Source organism: Jatropha curcas, chromosome 7 (assembly GCF_041381405.1).
Source record: "Jatropha curcas cultivar XTBG-Jc1 chromosome 7, XTBG_Jcur_1.0, whole genome shotgun sequence".
Lineage (NCBI taxonomy): Eukaryota > Viridiplantae > Streptophyta > Magnoliopsida > Malpighiales > Euphorbiaceae > Jatropha > Jatropha curcas.
This window is the reverse complement of record NC_143157.1, coordinates 21,886,624-21,904,128: the sequence shown is the minus strand read 5'-3', so window position 1 is coordinate 21,904,128 and position 17,505 is coordinate 21,886,624. Positions and strand designations below refer to the sequence as shown.

The 17,505-nt window shown below is 31.8% G+C and overlaps 1 protein-coding gene across 2 annotated transcripts; it reads right to left on the bottom strand.

Annotated features, from left to right (window-relative positions):
* Positions 1–460: 460 nt before the first annotated feature.
* LOC105637463 (ARM repeat superfamily protein) lies at positions 461–10,581 on the bottom strand. Of its 2 annotated transcripts, none has more exons than XM_089723845.1 (17): positions 10,315–10,573; positions 10,135–10,198; positions 9,849–9,957; positions 9,635–9,697; positions 8,419–8,522; positions 7,452–7,518; positions 7,270–7,341; positions 6,802–6,963; positions 6,444–6,517; positions 6,242–6,339; positions 5,780–5,884; positions 5,106–5,203; positions 3,810–3,947; positions 3,537–3,584; positions 1,991–2,105; positions 908–1,008; positions 461–706 (listed from the first exon to the last, which is right to left on the bottom strand). In XM_089723845.1, exons 1-17 carry the CDS (start codon positions 10,493–10,495, stop codon positions 620–622), a joined length of 1,686 nt encoding a protein of 561 aa, XP_089579971.1. In that variant the 5' UTR covers positions 10,496–10,573; the 3' UTR covers positions 461–619. The 2 variants fall into 2 exon arrangements, with proteins under 2 accessions (XP_089579971.1, XP_089579972.1); XM_089723846.1 differs by having other exon boundaries at positions 503–706; positions 908–1,037; positions 10,315–10,581.
* Positions 10,582–17,505: the final 6,924 nt, after the last annotated feature.

Sequence of the window (17,505 nt, the reverse complement as noted above, 5' to 3'; positions counted from 1 at the left end):
TTTTTTATTATCATTCTCAAAAAAACAAATTCAATCAATGTTTTATAGTTTGATGTGATTTTTAAAGTGGTTTATTACACACAACATATTAATTTCAAATTTCAAATCAAATAATGGAAATATAATCCAAACTCCAAGTAACATATATTAATTTAAAAATTAAACATATATTTTTGGTTTTTCTTTTCTTTTTCTATTTTTTTAATTTAAAAACTAAATCAAAAACTGAAGTGAAACTGTAAGCCAAATTTTTTCAAACCAAACTGTTTTTTCTTAGTAATCAAAACTTAAGTAAACTGCCTACTTTTATTTGATCTGGTTCAATTTTGCAGTTTACACTAAATAAAGAAGACCCCTACTATTTCCGACCACCGCAATATTATCCATATACATGTAATTTTGTGTTCCAGTTGACGCATGAGACAATATTTCCAAGTTAATGCACAAGGAGATCCAAAAATGCTTTCCAAATTGTATGCTAAGGCCCTATAATTTCCATTTTCCAGTGAACCAAGTGTTAAGAGTAACCACATGAAACAAGTTATATCACAATATTGGCTGGGAAATTTTGTCTAAGCAGTATATATGTTGTCTGCTTAAATATCCTCTTTTAAGGAAATTAGAATCTCTCAGCTGTCATTACTGCAGGTTGTGCTTCTCGATGCTTGCCGGTGAGATATGGGCCTCTACTAACAGCTTCCTGCAACTGTATTAGAAAAAAAAAATGGAGAACCATGAGAAAAAAAAAAAAAAAAAACACAATGTAAATGCAAATCTCGGTATGCTATGTAAAATAATCTGAGATTGAATAGAATGATATAGCTCAACTTCCTGCATGCCAAGTCGCATCCTGCTTCAACATGGGGTGCACACACTAAACAGCTATGTGTTTGATTATAATTCTCACCTTGGTAGCAATTCCAACGAGAGACGGATTGCTGCTGAGTTTACTAGCGGACATGAATGCCTTCTGGATCGCCTTGCAACAATTATATCTAGCTTCCATGCCTGAAATTTTCCAACATTTGTCAACTCTTCTGAGAGCGAGAATAAAGAGACCAAATGAGGAGAGGAACACAACGGTGACAATTGAAATGAAATTGAACTATAAAGAAACAGATGTGCTTTGTGGTGATGGTTGAGATATACCACCAGTCCAACTTAGAGGTTGTTGAAATAAACTAGCAGCAGTTCGTCGACAATGCAAGTAAATACTCCAGACACAGAAGGATGCACGTTCGAGGTTTTTGTCCTTGAGGTGAAATAGAGATTTGAGAATAGGGTGTTGTAAATTAATCAAAGGCAGAGCTTGAGGGTGTTATTGTGGAAAGGTCAACGAATTGAGTTAATGGATGGGTTCTATTTGCTGATCAGACAGTGCTGCCTCCTGTTGTTGAGGTTGATGATGGGGCGTCCAAGTTGACATCGATTTTGTGGATTCATAAATTTTTCTTTTTTTGAGCTCTTTTTTATTTTATTTCAGTATTATTAAATAAACTTTTTATTATTAAAATGCATTGCTCTTGAATAAAAACTGGAATTACTTGGGCTCAAACTAAAAAACTCAGGCGTGAAAATGGTCCAAACGGAATCTTCTGGATCCAATTGGAACTTTTCAAAAACATAGAAAGCAAAATTGGCCTTTAAGCCATATATATATAAAAAAAATAAAAACAGCCACCACCTGTTTCCCATGAAGTAGACCTATCCTTTTCAAACATTGAGGAACCAGCAAAATCATATCATGCATGTTGCAGAATAAAAATTTTGGTTTCAGTTATTTACCTACTCTTAAAAGCATGCAACTTAAATTATTGTTTCAGGTAAGCTACTAAAATATGTGGTTATCAATGAAGCAATAGCGTCTTAGCGTCCACATGAAAGGGCAAAACAATTGCAACCAGAATTGTCCCGAGTAATCATGCACATCATAATAACAAAAGAGAAAAACATGAGAGAGAGAGAGAGAGAGAGAGAGGAGAAAATGGACCTATTTTGGTGGTTTCAGTGATTGGATCAGTTATAATATTTACAATCTCCTGTTTTGAGCAAATCTCCATCAGGCACCATGGCCTAGCCACCAACCCAGTAATCATCCTGTAAGCCTGAAATATTTGCACAAGAATGCCACATTAAAGTCCATCAATAATTGAATCTAGGTAAAAAACTGCAAGTTAGATTCAAATGAGGTACAATCTCTTCCGACTCAAATAAGAGTCATCATGTCAAACATTTATTCCTTATTATTTTGTTTATTTTGTGCAAGACATAATAGCAGAAAAGAACGAAATAATCAAGATATTATTCAACAAATGTTGATTTGTAAAAGGAAATAGCAACCACCATGATATACTCCCATTGATCTTCAACATAAAGTAACTGAAATAATTCATGTTGCTTCCAGATTATCAGGAAATTGCTCAGTAGTTTTCTTCTTACAAATTAAATTTTATGGAAGTCCCAATTATAGGAGCAGCATGAGAGTAGCAGGTGCCTTTGGGTTCATTTGGTTCTAGAGAGAGAGAGAGAGAGAGAGAGAGAGAGGAGAAGAACGAGAAAGATCAGGGAATATAATATAACTTCTGGCCAGAAATGATAGGAAGTCTAGTCAATTTGTGAGCATAATATCAAGGGCTGCTATAAATTCTTCTAAACCTCTCTTAATGCCAAAACCTTCTTGGCAGAAATTGAACAAAAATGAAAATCTATGAAGCTTTTGGCTGAGGGTCAATCGCACTGCTGAATGAAAAAACCTTTTGTCCAAATCGTTATTGTTTGACATTGAACTATGCCTATACTAAGCAAAGCAAAACGGAAAAAGATAGAAAGAATATAAACATATGGTTTGATGAATTACACTATTAGTCACCGAACTTTGCACTTAGTTTCATTAAGCTCACATAACTTCACTTTGTCATTTTTTTTAGTACCTAAATTTGAATTTTAATATCAACGGGAGGCCACCCGCTAGAATCTAATGACTGGAAATACTAACATGGTATTAAAAATAAAATATTTCAGTTAAAAAAACATAATATCTTCATCCTAATAGACTAATTTGAGACTTGTTTATTGATCTAGTTACCAAATGATGCCACCTAAATGAAAAAAGTTGGAAAAAAGCGTTTTCCACAAAAATTTCCACTCTACCATTTGTATTTTGTAAATTCTTCTTCCTCTCTCTCTTATATTGTTCATGATCATAATCTCTTTTACAAAATATATGTTTAGAGCGATGTTACCACTCCAGTTGCCTAAGTGCTGAGGATGACATCACATTAAGACAAAAATAAAAGTTTTGTAACTGAAAATAACAAATTGGAGTTATATGACCTTAATAAAACTAAGTGCAAAGTTTATTTACCATTGGTGTAGTTTATTTATCCCACACAACTTTACATAATAGTGAGCTTTAGTTACAATACATCCAAAGATACCTTGAAACAGGAAGTTCAAAATAATTTAAGGCAGATCTATATTTCATGTTCGTGGAAAAAGTAAAACTTTAACTTAAAAATCACAGAAAAAATTCTCACCGCCAAACGAATTTCTGAATCCTGTTGAAGGACTGATAGGAAAAGACCCTGCAATTGCTCCAATTTAGTTATACTTGCAAACAATTTGAAGAGTATAGCATAATGAAAGAAAAACACAAGTGTTGCCATACCCAAAGTAATGGAAATCCTAAAGACCAACAAAACTAAGATTATGACAACCTGTTTATTCCTTTACTTCATTTGAGTTACAGGAGCATAAATTTAAAATTATGAGAAAAATATAAAAATGTATAAAGGAAAGCAGAAGCTCACTGATGGTGTAAGCTTTGAAGTCTTGGATGCCGTTTCATATATCAAGCGCCGAAGATTTTCTTCCGCATCAGCATTAAGTACTTTGTTGCTCTCGGACTGAGATTCACCTGAGATGTTTCCAAGAGAATGCAATGCAGCCTGCGGTTGCCATTAGAAACCATCTCAGATGCATAAAAGAGAACGTAAAATGCAGATTCAATATCATATTTTTGTCATTTCAAAGATGCAACATGCTTCAATGCTCTTGGGCACATATCAAATGTGCACTGAACCAGAATCAACCTTTTTCAACACAGTAGAGGAATGTGCTATCAGAAAAAATAATACAAGGAGTGAATGATATACATTTTGATTCTTAAGGGGTGATTTAAGCTTTCTTCCTTGAGCTATAACTTAAGAATGCTTAAATCCCTGCTAGCAATATACATTAAAATTAGAGATTACTCAAGTCGGTATTCTCAGAAAATGTGGAATTCCTCGTCAACCTACCAACCTAGTTCAGAATATAAGGTAGCAGAATGAAGTTCAATGCATACTTATGACAGATAGAAACAGCAGAGATCAACAATTAACAGTAGTTAGTTAAAATTTTAATGTGCTTTTTCAGTGGTAGTTAATAAAAACAACAGAAAACCCACCCTCATGTGAAATTACATGAGTGGGTAATAGCAGCAACAGAAGTTGGTCATGTGAAGTGATAGCTTCAATCATAAAATGATGGATCCCCTCACAAATAAAGTTTTAGTATGCATTAAAATGCACATATACGCATACACATTCATCTATTTTATGGAAGCTGAAGCTTATTGAAGAAGTACCATTTGGCATATCTAGAGATTCTTTAGTTAATATTCTAAAATTTTTCCACAGGAGAAACAACAAAACTTAATACCAACTTCTGGCAGAAAGAAATTACTCTGGCAAAGCAGTAGCAAAATCATAAAACGGAGTTCTCCAAACAAATCACATTAAGGTCTGAGAATATGTAAATGAAACCATAAATCATGTGTAATACTCTCTCTTTCAAGACCCACCCTCACCCTTGCTGCTGGGAAACCAAAAAAAAAAAAAAGGAAGGAAATGAGGAGGAAAAGCAAATTGAATATGCACAAAGTGTTTGACTAGAACGCCACACTTATATTCCTAATTATTAGGACAGAATCAATCTGTATTGGCCTCTTTTGTGTTAAAAACCATTTAACTAAAAGCTTCCCTCATTTACATCCATAAATTTATAAGCAACAAAAAACTAAGAAACTAAGTGATGGACAAAGTTGATGGATCGAAGACACCAACCAACTGTTTGCCACGTGCTTGTCTATCAAAAGCAGCATCGATAACATGTCTTGCTGGAGAAGGCGACATCGAGAGCAGCAATGTTGCTCCTGGGACCGCTGAAACATATGAAAATGATGTAATGAAAATTTAGCATTATCAGAGATGACACTAAAATAATTAAGCAACAACAGAAGTGAATTAAAAGTTAAACAAAATACTAGGAAAAATCATATTTGTTTCCTTATATTGCTAGCATAGAAGAGAAAGTCTTCATAAGGTGTCCATGCAGGATGTTTCTATAGTTGCAACCTATGTATTAAAAAAAAAAAAAAGGAAATTCCGTAGTTATGGCAGTTCAAACAAGTAATAAAAAGATAATAAAATTTCCATATTATTGTCACATTGCCATATGTGTCAAAAGTATCCAACAAACTACCAATAGGAGGTTCAGACAACTAAGTGTTTGTTCTGCAATCCACCTACCATAGACTCGTACCAAGAAAGATACCTACTCTATTAATGGTTCATGGCTAAAACTTCGCCAAGATCATATTGATCCAATACAAAAACTTAAAACCAAAAAGCATTGAGAAGGGAAAAAGGTAAAAAAGAAAAAGCAAACCACTGAAGAGTAGTAGTTTCATCTTATGCCAACAATTTCATTAGCCCACAGCATTCACTGATATACTTACACAATCCAATTTGGCCCAATGCTTCAAGTGCACATTCACATTCATTCAAATCTTGGCTCTCAAAACTAAGCCTTCCATCAATGGCTGACATAACAGTTTTAGCACCTGAATTATTAAGTATTATCAGTATTGTTACAAAATCACTTATGATCAATCTTCAATCAAACAGATATACAGTTTACAAGTAAAATGTAAATTGCACAATTCTGCATATTTGGAGAGTCCTATCAGTAACTTAAGGATCTCTTCATCTCACATGTGCAGGCATAGATGCAATGAAGAATAATGTCTTCAATCAAAATAAAGATGAAACAAGAATGAAACCACCATCCATTCTGGACTAAAATATTTTGTTCTGAAACAAAATGAAGTAAAGCACTCTGAATGACTAGAAATGCAATTTCTTCAAACAAGTTCAGCATCTAGAAAGCAAAGACTCCAAAACCTAAGAGCAAGGCTTACAAGATTCATCAATGAATACATATGTGTTTTCCTTGGCTAGGAGCCTTCCACTGATCATCATCGCCCTTGATCTTAATATTACATCTGTCATTGTGTTGCTTCAAAAGAGGAAGGAACACAGAAAGAAAACAGGAGGAAGGAAAACTTTTAAAGCATGCAGTGATCAAAATATATCTGAATGAAATTATCACTAAATAACTACCTGATCATAGAAGAAAGAAGTTGGATAATAGTAGTCCTTGACAAGAATTCTACACCATGCTGGACTACTGCTAACTTTTGTTCATCACATATAACAAAAGAACAACATGCATATAAATTAATGATAAACTGTTCATAAAAATAAAAGCAATGAAAAAGGAGGCAAGAAAGCTGATAAATATTAATGGAAAACCAAATTATCAAGCAGCGTCCATGCTTGCTTAATCTTATACCACCTACCTACTATTTATGAACCCTTGAATGCTATTCAAATATCAATCCCCACCTAGTTCAAACACAACTGAAAGGAAAAGAAGGAAGGAGAGTGTATGAGAAAGAAGGAAGAAGCAACGGCAAACCTCATAAAAGAGCTCCAAAATACTTAAAGTAACTAGGGTATCATCTGTATTGCTGACTTCTGCCTCCAACAAACCGAGAAGATTTGACTTGTAAACTACTGATGCCACATCAGGAGAAACAGAGAATAACTTCACTACCAAAGATAACACTCGAACACGTCCCTGAGGATGATTAGAATGGGTCATATAAATGATCAACTAAAACAATTCAATTTACACATATGATGCATGATCAGGGGCAGAACTAGAAAATCAATTTAGGGTGGCCAGATAAAATCTTTTACATTTTTAGGGAGGCAAAACATAATGTTTTTTACTTTGAAGCCTGTGCATGATAAAATCAGTATAGGTTCTACGTTTGTAAAACGGAGGGAGAAAATCGAATCAACAAAAGAAATCATATATTAGCTATGTCCATGAAGAGAGAACTGCAATTTTCAGAAATTACTGAAGAATCAACTACCATACCAGTGATGAACATCGAGCTGATAAATTTCGTAGGTGTGTAATGTCATCATTATTTGCTGGGAAGATTACCTCCTATACAAATTTTGCAAAACTTTATCCAGTAAATAGAAGTAATAGCTCAATCAGTGGAGCCAGAAACAACAATAAATCTCACAAAATGGACCAGCAATGATCAGTCTTACCATGCCTTTTGGAAAGCCGGCTAACTTTGTTATTGCTTCTGTTGATGCAGTTGCCACTTGTTCATTACTACAGGAGGAAGACATGCATCCACATGAAGCAAACAAATATTAAATAGTAAACATTAATGTCTGCATGTCTCTCCTACAGCTAACAGCATATATAATATTGAAGGTTAAAGGAAAAAATGTCCCAAAACAACTGCCAAAGCACCACCACAAATTAACCCCCATAGGTTTTCTAAGATATTGACAAATGGTCTAAAACTCTTATTAACCTGTTGAAAGCAGGTGCAATGGCAGTATGAACCTGTTACGTTCAAATTCAGATGACATTTTCAAAATCATATTCCTAACTATCTCCTTACTGCTTAGTTATAGAAAACTGGCCCACGGAGGTACTATTAATCCAGATTGATAGGGAGTGAAAATACTATGAGAGTCTAGAAAACCCAAATGCTTCTCCTAAAGCTCATGAAATTTGCATTGCCTTCATCACACTGATTCACACTCCATGAAAGAACCATGTGATGGTAAGATCAACCAATTCGACATGCAAGTATGCACTATGGCAGAAAGGCAAGGGAATCAGAATTCAAGAATCGCCATAGAGCCAAATTTATTAAATTTAACAATACATTGTAATAAATCACAGGGATACCACATAAGAATTCCGAGGCAGCGGTTTGCTGATAACCCCAAGAATCTATAAAGGGAGAATCTAACAGTAGAGACTAGACCCCAAATGACAAGTTACAAGGCAATTTATCAATCAAGACACTGGATAGACAGCAAATTCCCCCCCTCAGGAAGAATATCTCAAGATAAATAAGAGTATTGTGGCCATAATGGTATGACTAAATTTTACTCCGAACTACAGTGCAGATTCCTTATTGCACTCCATTTCCTTTTTCTTAAATATTTAACATAAACAACTGAAAATCCCACAGGGGAGCTGCAAAATGCTTACCCGTTGATGAGACAATCAAGTAGAAGAGGATATATGTCACTGTCAATGATTAGCCGTGCAGGCGAGATGGTTTTATCATTAACATTCTCCAGAAGACAGGCAACCTGTGCCAAGTTGAGAATGGAGTAAAATAATATTTGTCTAAATGCATTATTATTATTTGAAAAGGCATTCAATCATACATATATATTTAGCAATTCAACTAAGATCCATGGCACCAAATTCTAATGTACTAAAATATGCAAACCACTAAACACATTAAGTAAGTTTTTTACAACATTAGATATACAAGATTGGTCATCAGGTCTTTAGCCACCATCATTTAATCGTGTCCTTGCAAGTGCTACCTCCAAATGTGAACAGCATTTTCATCCAACAACCCTCAGACCCCCAAAGACTAGTGAATTTCTTCACAGCTTAACTAGACAGCAAACAGGCATTTGATTCATTGAAAAGGATCCTGAAATTTCCAATTTCCAATTTTCATTCACTTGTTGAAATTGGCATTATCTCTATATCTTTAGAATTTGAGAAAGCTAAAAGATAATCTCTCTAGTGTTTTTCTTCTCTCCCACAATGTATGAGCTACTATAAGACAGGAGCAACTGGTCCCTTTTTTTCAACAGCACACTCAGACATCTGGAGTCTGGCCCAGTTATGTTATTCCAAAAATCCATGATGTATATCAACTTTCATTTCTGAAAATCCTTTCAAACTAAAATTGATTCTAGATCATAAAAAACGTCTTCTCTTCCAACCAAAACAGCATCTAACTGGAGCTGGTCCCATCATCAATTACTTTCCAGGTAGCTCAATAGACCAATACAAGTACCTATCAGAATCAGTTACATATTAGGAATATCTTCACCAAGATTGAAAATTTCCACCTTCCTGAATCTTTTAACTAATGGGTCATTCATGCAGATTATTAACAATAAGGACATCCATACAGACTCTTGATTATTGGTCATTATGATCAATAATACTTGGCCAATATCTGCCAACACATGCAAAGTATTTTAACATAAGAAAGTCATTTTTTATCTCAGCATAATATTCATCAGATGCCATCCATTCTTTCTGGCACACTACATAGGTTATAATATAGATAACGAGTCCCACAACTGTTCAACACAGAAAACTCAATGCATGCAGCGACATTTAAAATAAAACAAAATCAATTAAAAAAGATGCATAAGGCATTATATACACATACCGTTTTGCAAGCTAAACATCTTACTAATTGTGAATCTGCCTTCAAACCAAGCTGCACGAAGGACTGAAGAAAACCCGAAAATGAGAGCAAAGCATAAGAATACTTGATAAATGAAACAAACCAAACCTCAATAAACTCTTCCTCAATCTTCAACACACGCACATAAACACAAACATACAACTTTACTCAAAACAAGTAGCAGCAGTAGACAAACCATATACTGCGGAATCAGAGATGCACCATACTTTGTCTTAAATATTCTTTCTAGACAAGCAACCAGAGTCTTCTCCAAACCAGGCACATCTGTTTTTGTTTGTAAAGAACTGCAAATGCAAATTGAAGAATTAATAGCAAAACCACATACCAAATTGGGTAATTAACAAGCCAAGTAAAGCTTAAGATGCATAACAAACCACATAATCAGGTAAATCCACCCATTACAATTATGTATAAAAAATTACATATTGAATATATATATCAAGCATCAAAAGGAAGATTACCTGATAATGAGAGGAAGGGGAAAACGATCAAGAAAGTCCTTAACAACGGCATCATTTTGAACACCTGAAAATCGATGAATTGAACACACAGTATCAATTGAAGTACTGTAAATTGCCCAGAGAAGGAAAATATTTTTTTTAAAAAAATAGTAATAAAAAGGAAAATATTGAAATGGGTACCGGGAAAATAAGCGAAATCAGAGGCGGATTCAAGTAAAGGAGTAGGATCCTCCAGTGAGAATTCTTCGTCCATAGCTTGGCTTTGCTTACTTGCACTAAAAGTTGGTATTGTACATGTAGTGAAGTGAGAAATAGAAAGAGCATGAAGTTTAACTGGCGCGTGGCAAGGTTTCCCTGGCATCGTGTCGGGCAACGACCCGAGGTGTCAAACGGGTTAATGTTCGGTGCAGTTCTGGAAAAGGATAAAATCATGAATCCATATCCATTAAAGCAAAATAACCGGATATGGGTGTTGAAGCATGGCGGGTTGTCGCAGGTATTAATTAAATGAATTTGAGATAAAACAGCGGTTTTAGATCGAATGTGAGTTTAACACTGCAGATATTCGCTACACACTAAAAGTAACTCTACCTAACTCAACTCATTTGCTTATAATTTTGATATTTATAAGCTTAAAGTTTATTTAAATTTTTTATTATTTTCACTAATTATATTTTATAGATAGTAAATTTGGTGAGATTGTACGTAGGGCTGAGCAAACTTGAACTCAACTGAAGCCACAAAATATAAATTGAACTTTCTTTACAATAAACTGAATTGATTAGAAATTTGTATATGAACCGAACCAAAGAATCAAACCGATTGGTTCAGTCTATTTTTGTCGATTTTTACTATTTCGATTCGATTTTAAGTCCAACCGCCAAATATTTATGTAATCGAATTATACTGAGCAACAAATTCAGTTCAAACCGAACGAACCAATCAGCCGAACCTTTCTTGAGTATCAGATCAAATCAAACTGAAATGAGTCGGTTCGACTTTCGGTTCAATTCGATCGGTATTTTTGCTCACCCCTAACCGTACATATAAATAGCGTGGGTTTTTGTGAGTATTTTATCCATCTAAATCCATTTAAAGATGGTTTAGGTATTAGGTTTTCGAACTTAAAATTGAGTTCAAACTCAAGCTAACATAAATCAATATTATAAGCGAAGTTCGAGTTTAATATTTTTCAAACCAATTGAGTTCAAGCTTCAAAATGCAATCTTAAATTGAATTCAAACTTTTATGATCATTTGCCGACTAAGTTTGAACAAATTAAAGTTCACTGTCTGTTACTTGTTTTTTTTTTTGTTTTATCAAATAAATCCAATTGAAACGAAAAAATAAAAATAAAATTTAAATATAATTGCAACGATAAAACTCAATCTTGTAAACCATTGGAGGCCCATAATTCTTGGCCCAAAGCAAAGCCATGTGTTCAATCAATGGCTAGCAAAAAGTCACACATCAGAATTCCTGCAACTGCAAACACAGAAACAAATTAAAAATCCCCTTTCTCCTCATATCACATATCCTCCAAAGCCCAGCTTTTGGTCATATTTTGGGATTTTAGTGGTCAGGATGGTTTGTCTTTTAACCTTATAATTCATTTCAAAGCCAAAAATATTTATTTATTTATTTATTTATTTTTCCTTCACATCATAAAGAGAAAAAAGTAGGAAAAGGCACCCAATGGATTATAAATCCAAAACTTAGCACCAATGAGGTACAGCGCGTGCCATGCCATTTCCATGCACAAAAGATGGGACAATGCCTCCTCTCTGCTTCTCCCTCACAGACCCCAAAATGTTAACGCACTAATTGCATTGCCAATTGTACTACACGTCACGTGTCCAATTCCAACCTTAATATACTAAAGATGCTGACCACACTCAATCATCACCATCCATCTTTTTTCCTCAACTTTTAAATAATAATAATAATAATAATAATCATAATAATAATCCTTTTATTTCAAAATATAAATTATTTAAGATTGCTGTAAATAAATTAAGTAAACAATAAATTTTCTTAAATTATATTAAAACTAAACGTATTTAGATCAAATTACCCTTTATTTCAAACTATTATGAAAGTAGTTATTATATCTAATATAAGTAAGGGTAATATTGAAAAAACATTATTTATTATTTTTGAAAATATTCACTTATATTTTAAAATAAAATAATCATTTAAAAACGACTTATATTTTAAAACGAAAAAAATAATAAACTTAGCAGTTAAAATTTAAGCTAGTTTATTGAATTTGTTTAATGGATGAATCAAGTTCAAATTTGAATTTAAAAATATATAAATAAGTTAAAAAATTAATTATAAATTGAAAATATACAAGCTTCAACTTGATTTTTGAAGCCTGGTTGAAATTGAGCTTGAGCATTACCTTAATAAGCCAAGCTCGAAGCTGACAAGATTCAAGATTGAGATTAACTCAAATTGTTTATATTAAATTCAATAGACGGCAAGCTTATTTTATAGGACATGATATTGTAATTAGAACCAATAAAATTAAAAAAAAAAGAATTTTAAAATTAAAATTATTTTAACATGTAAAAGAAAGGACTTAAACTGAAGCTAATTAAGGAGTTTAAAATCTGGAGTCGTCACGGTTGAAAAAGTTTTACCTGAATATCATTTCCGAACGAAGTCTAGAAACACATGAAAAAAAAAAAAGGCCGAAGCTAGTTAAAATTAAAATTACAAAAATAAAAAAAAATATAGATAATTAAAACAAAAGAACAAAAAATTTAAATATAATGAGTGAAGTCACTGAAAATTATTTATTTTGCAGAGGATGTGGGAGGTTTCTGCTTGGGGTGGGCCAACAATTTTGACTCTGCATATATGTACGTTTATGTGTTTGGCATTTGGTGAATATATAAAGCAATGGATGTGTAAGTCTTGTTTCTAACTTAATTATTTCTATACTCTTTAGGTAAAAATTCTGAAACCTATGAAACAAGGTTTAATCGATTAGTTTTTTGTACATTAGCAAAATGGATTTTTCTCTAGATGGTAAAATATCCATATGCTTTCTATGTATGCAAAGAAGAAAAAAGAAAAGGAAAATTTTCCAAAAAAAAAAAAGGAAACAACTACTTTTCTTCAAAGATGTTGAAATGCAAATTACTTTCCTTCTCACAATTTTTCTACTGTCCCGATTAACTTGTTTCGATTGGGTCTGTAGCTTTACTTATGAATTCAATCAATGAAAATATAAATTTTTATTGAGACGAATGTATTTTTTATCATACAATGGAAAAAAAGATAAATTTCGAACAATTTTTAAAAATGTTTTACTCAGTTTAGTCCATAGGTAGGACTATAGACTCGGTCTATACAAACATTTTCTAAAGAAAATTATATATTATAAATTCATACAAAGACCTAAATTATAAATATAATTATTGACATGTGGTTGAATTTACGAAAATAAATTGCATTTTCATGCAAAATTCACTTGTAAAATTAAATACGTGAAATCTCTAACCTTTACTATTGAATATATTTTTTTATTAGTAAAAGAATTTTATCAGAATATCACCTTAAAAATCATACTAACTTTAGCAACAGACTTCAATTGGTCGGAAAAAATTGCTTTTTGCACCTTAATAAGAATTATTAATAGGCCAAAATTAAAATGTTAATTGAGTTATTAAAATGATATTTATTTTTTATTTTTTTAATAAAAAAAGATTATTATACTTGTTAGTCATTGTCCCGTTGGCTCGAACCATAGATCAAGTGTTAATTTCCCCGATCTAAGACATTAAAACGAGGTTTGGACAAAAATTGTAGCCCGATTTCAATAAAATTGTGAACCTACAGGTGGAGTGCTAACAAACAGACAGAGCATTAAATTTGTTCCTTCCACAAGCAGGCAGATGCTATATCATCAGACATCAGTACTCTCCATGTCCCATCACTCTAGACCCAGACCCTCCCCCTTCTCAATATCATTTTTCTTTTCAAAAAATTTTCCTTTATTTAAAAAAAAAAAAAAGCTTTTTGCAAAGAATATTTCTTTGAAAAATAATTTTCCAGAAACTCATTTTCTAATGGTTAATTGTAATATTAAAAATTTTAGTTATAAGATTATAAAACTATTTTGATTTATAAAAATTTTACAGTTTAAGAGTTTATTATTAAATACCAGAAAATTACATAAATAATAAATTTTGATAATGCGCTTGGTGGTAGCATTAGAATTAATATTTTCTTAGTAGTAATTGATGAATTATTGAATATAAAAGTGTATAATTATAAATTTTTGCGAGTCTAAAAAATTAAAAATTGGGTTTGGGAAAGTGTACAATTTGCAGGTTCACCCACTTATTTCAACAACAACCTATTTAATGCACTTTTTCTTCTGTTCATTGTAAGAAAATATCAGAGAACTATATAAGTGAATTGTCTGATGAATGCAATAGTACAATTATTACAACTTCATTAAGTTTCGTCTTCGTATAATTAATTAAAGGCACAATTATTTTCCAAACTATGTATTAAAGCAAAAATATTATAGATTTAGGATTTTCTCGGTAAAATTAATTATTTTTCTAGCTGTTAGTTATTTTAATAGCGTTTTGCTGTTTTAATAATTTTTCATAAAACATTAAAAGTTATATGTTACATGATTAACTTTTTATAAAATCATACTTTAATCTCTAAAATCTAATTTAAATATTATAAAAAATAGTCTGTCAAACTGCTAAAAGTTTTTTTTAAGAAGTTGTTACCGAACAAAACTTTAGTTGATGTAAAGTGGAAATTGATGTAAAAAGAAAAACTACCCTTTTATGGAACTAATCATGAGTTAAAAATAAAAAAAAATAAAAACTTTAAAATTAATTCTATTAATAAGTGGATTTACTCTCCATTTTATTATTATTTGATTTTTGAGATGAAAAGAGAAATAACATTTTACTCATTCATGATTCACACATGAGCATCTAGAATACGAGTTGAAAGAAGAAAGTTAACAAGATTCAATAAACAAGTAGCACTAAAATTAGCTTTTCATACATACCAAGAAGGTATTGATTTAAGTGATAGGAGGTTTTAATTTTCATAAAAGTGATATACAAATTCAATTTCCGAAAAATACATTTTATTAAAAGGATAAAAAATATTTATAGCCGGCAACGAGAGAGAGATTATATCTCCTGGTTTAAAAAAAAAAAAAAAAAAAAAATACAAAAGAGCTCCTTAACTAATCTGAGAGACTTAACATATTCGAAGAGGAGACTTGAGTTCAAAGGCATATCAAGACCATTAATCAAGTCCACAACAAGTCTACTGTCACTCCGGTTCCATCCACATCTTAATCACAACTCTCATTCATTAGCTATATATAGAATCCATATGACATATCTGGATCAATTAGGCTATAGAATACTTATAAATTAGTAGAAAATTTATGATAATTTTTGTGCAGATTGAATGTCAATATTTCTGTTTTTTTCTTCGGGTATCCATATTCTCGAAGATCCATGTCATGGTATTCTTTCATTGTTTGTTCATGATTCTTCTTGTTTTACTTATGCATTAATCTTTTTAGTGACCGCTCAAGTCGTGTAAAGACGTTAGATCATCCGCTTGCTTGATCTAGATTCGATCCTCCATGATAGTATCCGTTACGCATAGTGTCTAAATATTGATTCTCTTGCCTAAGAGCCACTGCCCACTTCGTGGGCTAGCATCCCGTTACACATGATGTTTAAATATTGACTCTCATGTCAAAGAGCCACGGCTCGCTTTGTAGACTGCCTTAGGGCTGGGCTCTCTTGTCATGAGTTGAGAATCGTAATGCTACTATCTTGCAGGAAGGAGACAGCGTCTCCCTGCTGGTGTGTCCTATGAGGTTGTCTTAAATTAGAACGTCAACACCTGATCGCTAGCTTGAGCCGATGAAAGCAGTGACTAACACACCTAGTAGACCCCTTTTTTTAAAAAAAAAAAAAAAAAAAAATCTTCTTAGTGTTTTCTTGATTCCCTTTTATACCAAAAAAGAAGAAATAGTAGTATAAAATTTATGATAATCTTTTATTCGTTTTTTATAAACTCAGATCTATTTTCTTTTAATCTGTTTTTCTTTGTTTTTTTGTTATTGTTGCTTTGTCTCCATATTTGGAGTTCTTTTGTCCCTTCTTTCGTGAGAGTTTAGTTTCTTCTTTTGTGAAGATTTATTCTTAAAAGGTATGATATTTGATTTTATTTGGTTAGAGAATTTAAATCTTGTTTTACTGATGTGTATCTTCGATTAATGAAGCTTAACAGTGCAGTATGTTCCTCCATTTATGCTATTAACGCATAATGGCCTGAATTCATTCGTGTATAATTATACGCTACAAATTTTCGAAAAAGAATCCAAGCATAGAAGATACAGACAAGTTATTCTGTCGTCCAAATTAATTAAATGACCAGTTGCTGCTATGAAGATTTATGTCGGTTAAGGTTATTTTCAAGCGAAAAAAATTCAATATTGTTTCTTTTAGTTTTAGTTTTATTATTCAAAATAATATAGATAATTCTTTTGTTGTTGAAGGATCAACAAACTTTCTATTAATTGTGATAATAAGTTCTATGTCTGGTCTAATTGAATATTTGTAATACTTGATTTTATTGTTAATGAATTATATTTCTCAAAAATTTATGATAATTTTGGGATATATATAATCCTTGATAATATTATTATTGATTCAATGACATTATTTGCATCACAATGAGACATTTGACTGTACCAATCAGTAAAATTTGTAGCATATATAATTTCTAAATTATAAACTATATAAACTAAGAAATAATAGAAACATAAATACTATGTTAGATATATCTGCAGACTTTCACCTAATTTGAAATAATATGCGTTTTAATACCACAATCTTCCATATCGTAATAGCAACATAAATACTATACTTTTTTTAAAAAAATTTAATTCATTAATAATAACATCAAGAAATTATAAATACTCAAAGATATAGAACTTTCCTGTTAGCTACCGATAGAGTTTGCTGATTTTTGAAATGAGAAAAAAAATCATCATACTGTGTTGGAAATTATAAATTATATATCAATTTATCTATTTTAATTTATTAATCCTGTTGATAATATACTTAAAGTAAAAATGAAAAAACTTTTATTATTTATAAAATTCATAAATATAACAAGTATTTAAAAATAAAATGAGGTCTTAAATATAACCTAAATTCATTAATCAATGACAATTTATGTAAAATGAAATACATTATTGCTCTCAAAAATAAGGTTCAATTAGTTGTTATTCAACTGAAAAAAAATTAAAAAGCTGCAATTTGTACCTAATCACTAATTAATTCCATAGATGACAAC

What these genes read in the sequence shown, in the direction of transcription:
- LOC105637463 (XM_089723846.1), bottom strand. Translation starts at nt 10,495, where the DNA reads ATGCCAGGGAAACCTTGCCACGCGCCAGTTAAACTTCATGCTCTTTCT. An exon ending in TGATTTCGCTTATTTTCCCG is followed by an intron (nt 10,199 to 10,314) that starts GTACCCATTTCA and finishes ATCGATTTTCAG; the next exon opens with GTGTTCAAAATGATGCCGTT. An exon ending in ATTCAGAAATTCGTTTGGCG is followed by an intron (nt 2,106 to 3,536) that starts GTGAGAATTTTT and finishes CAAATATTTCAG; the next exon opens with GCTTACAGGATGATTACTGG.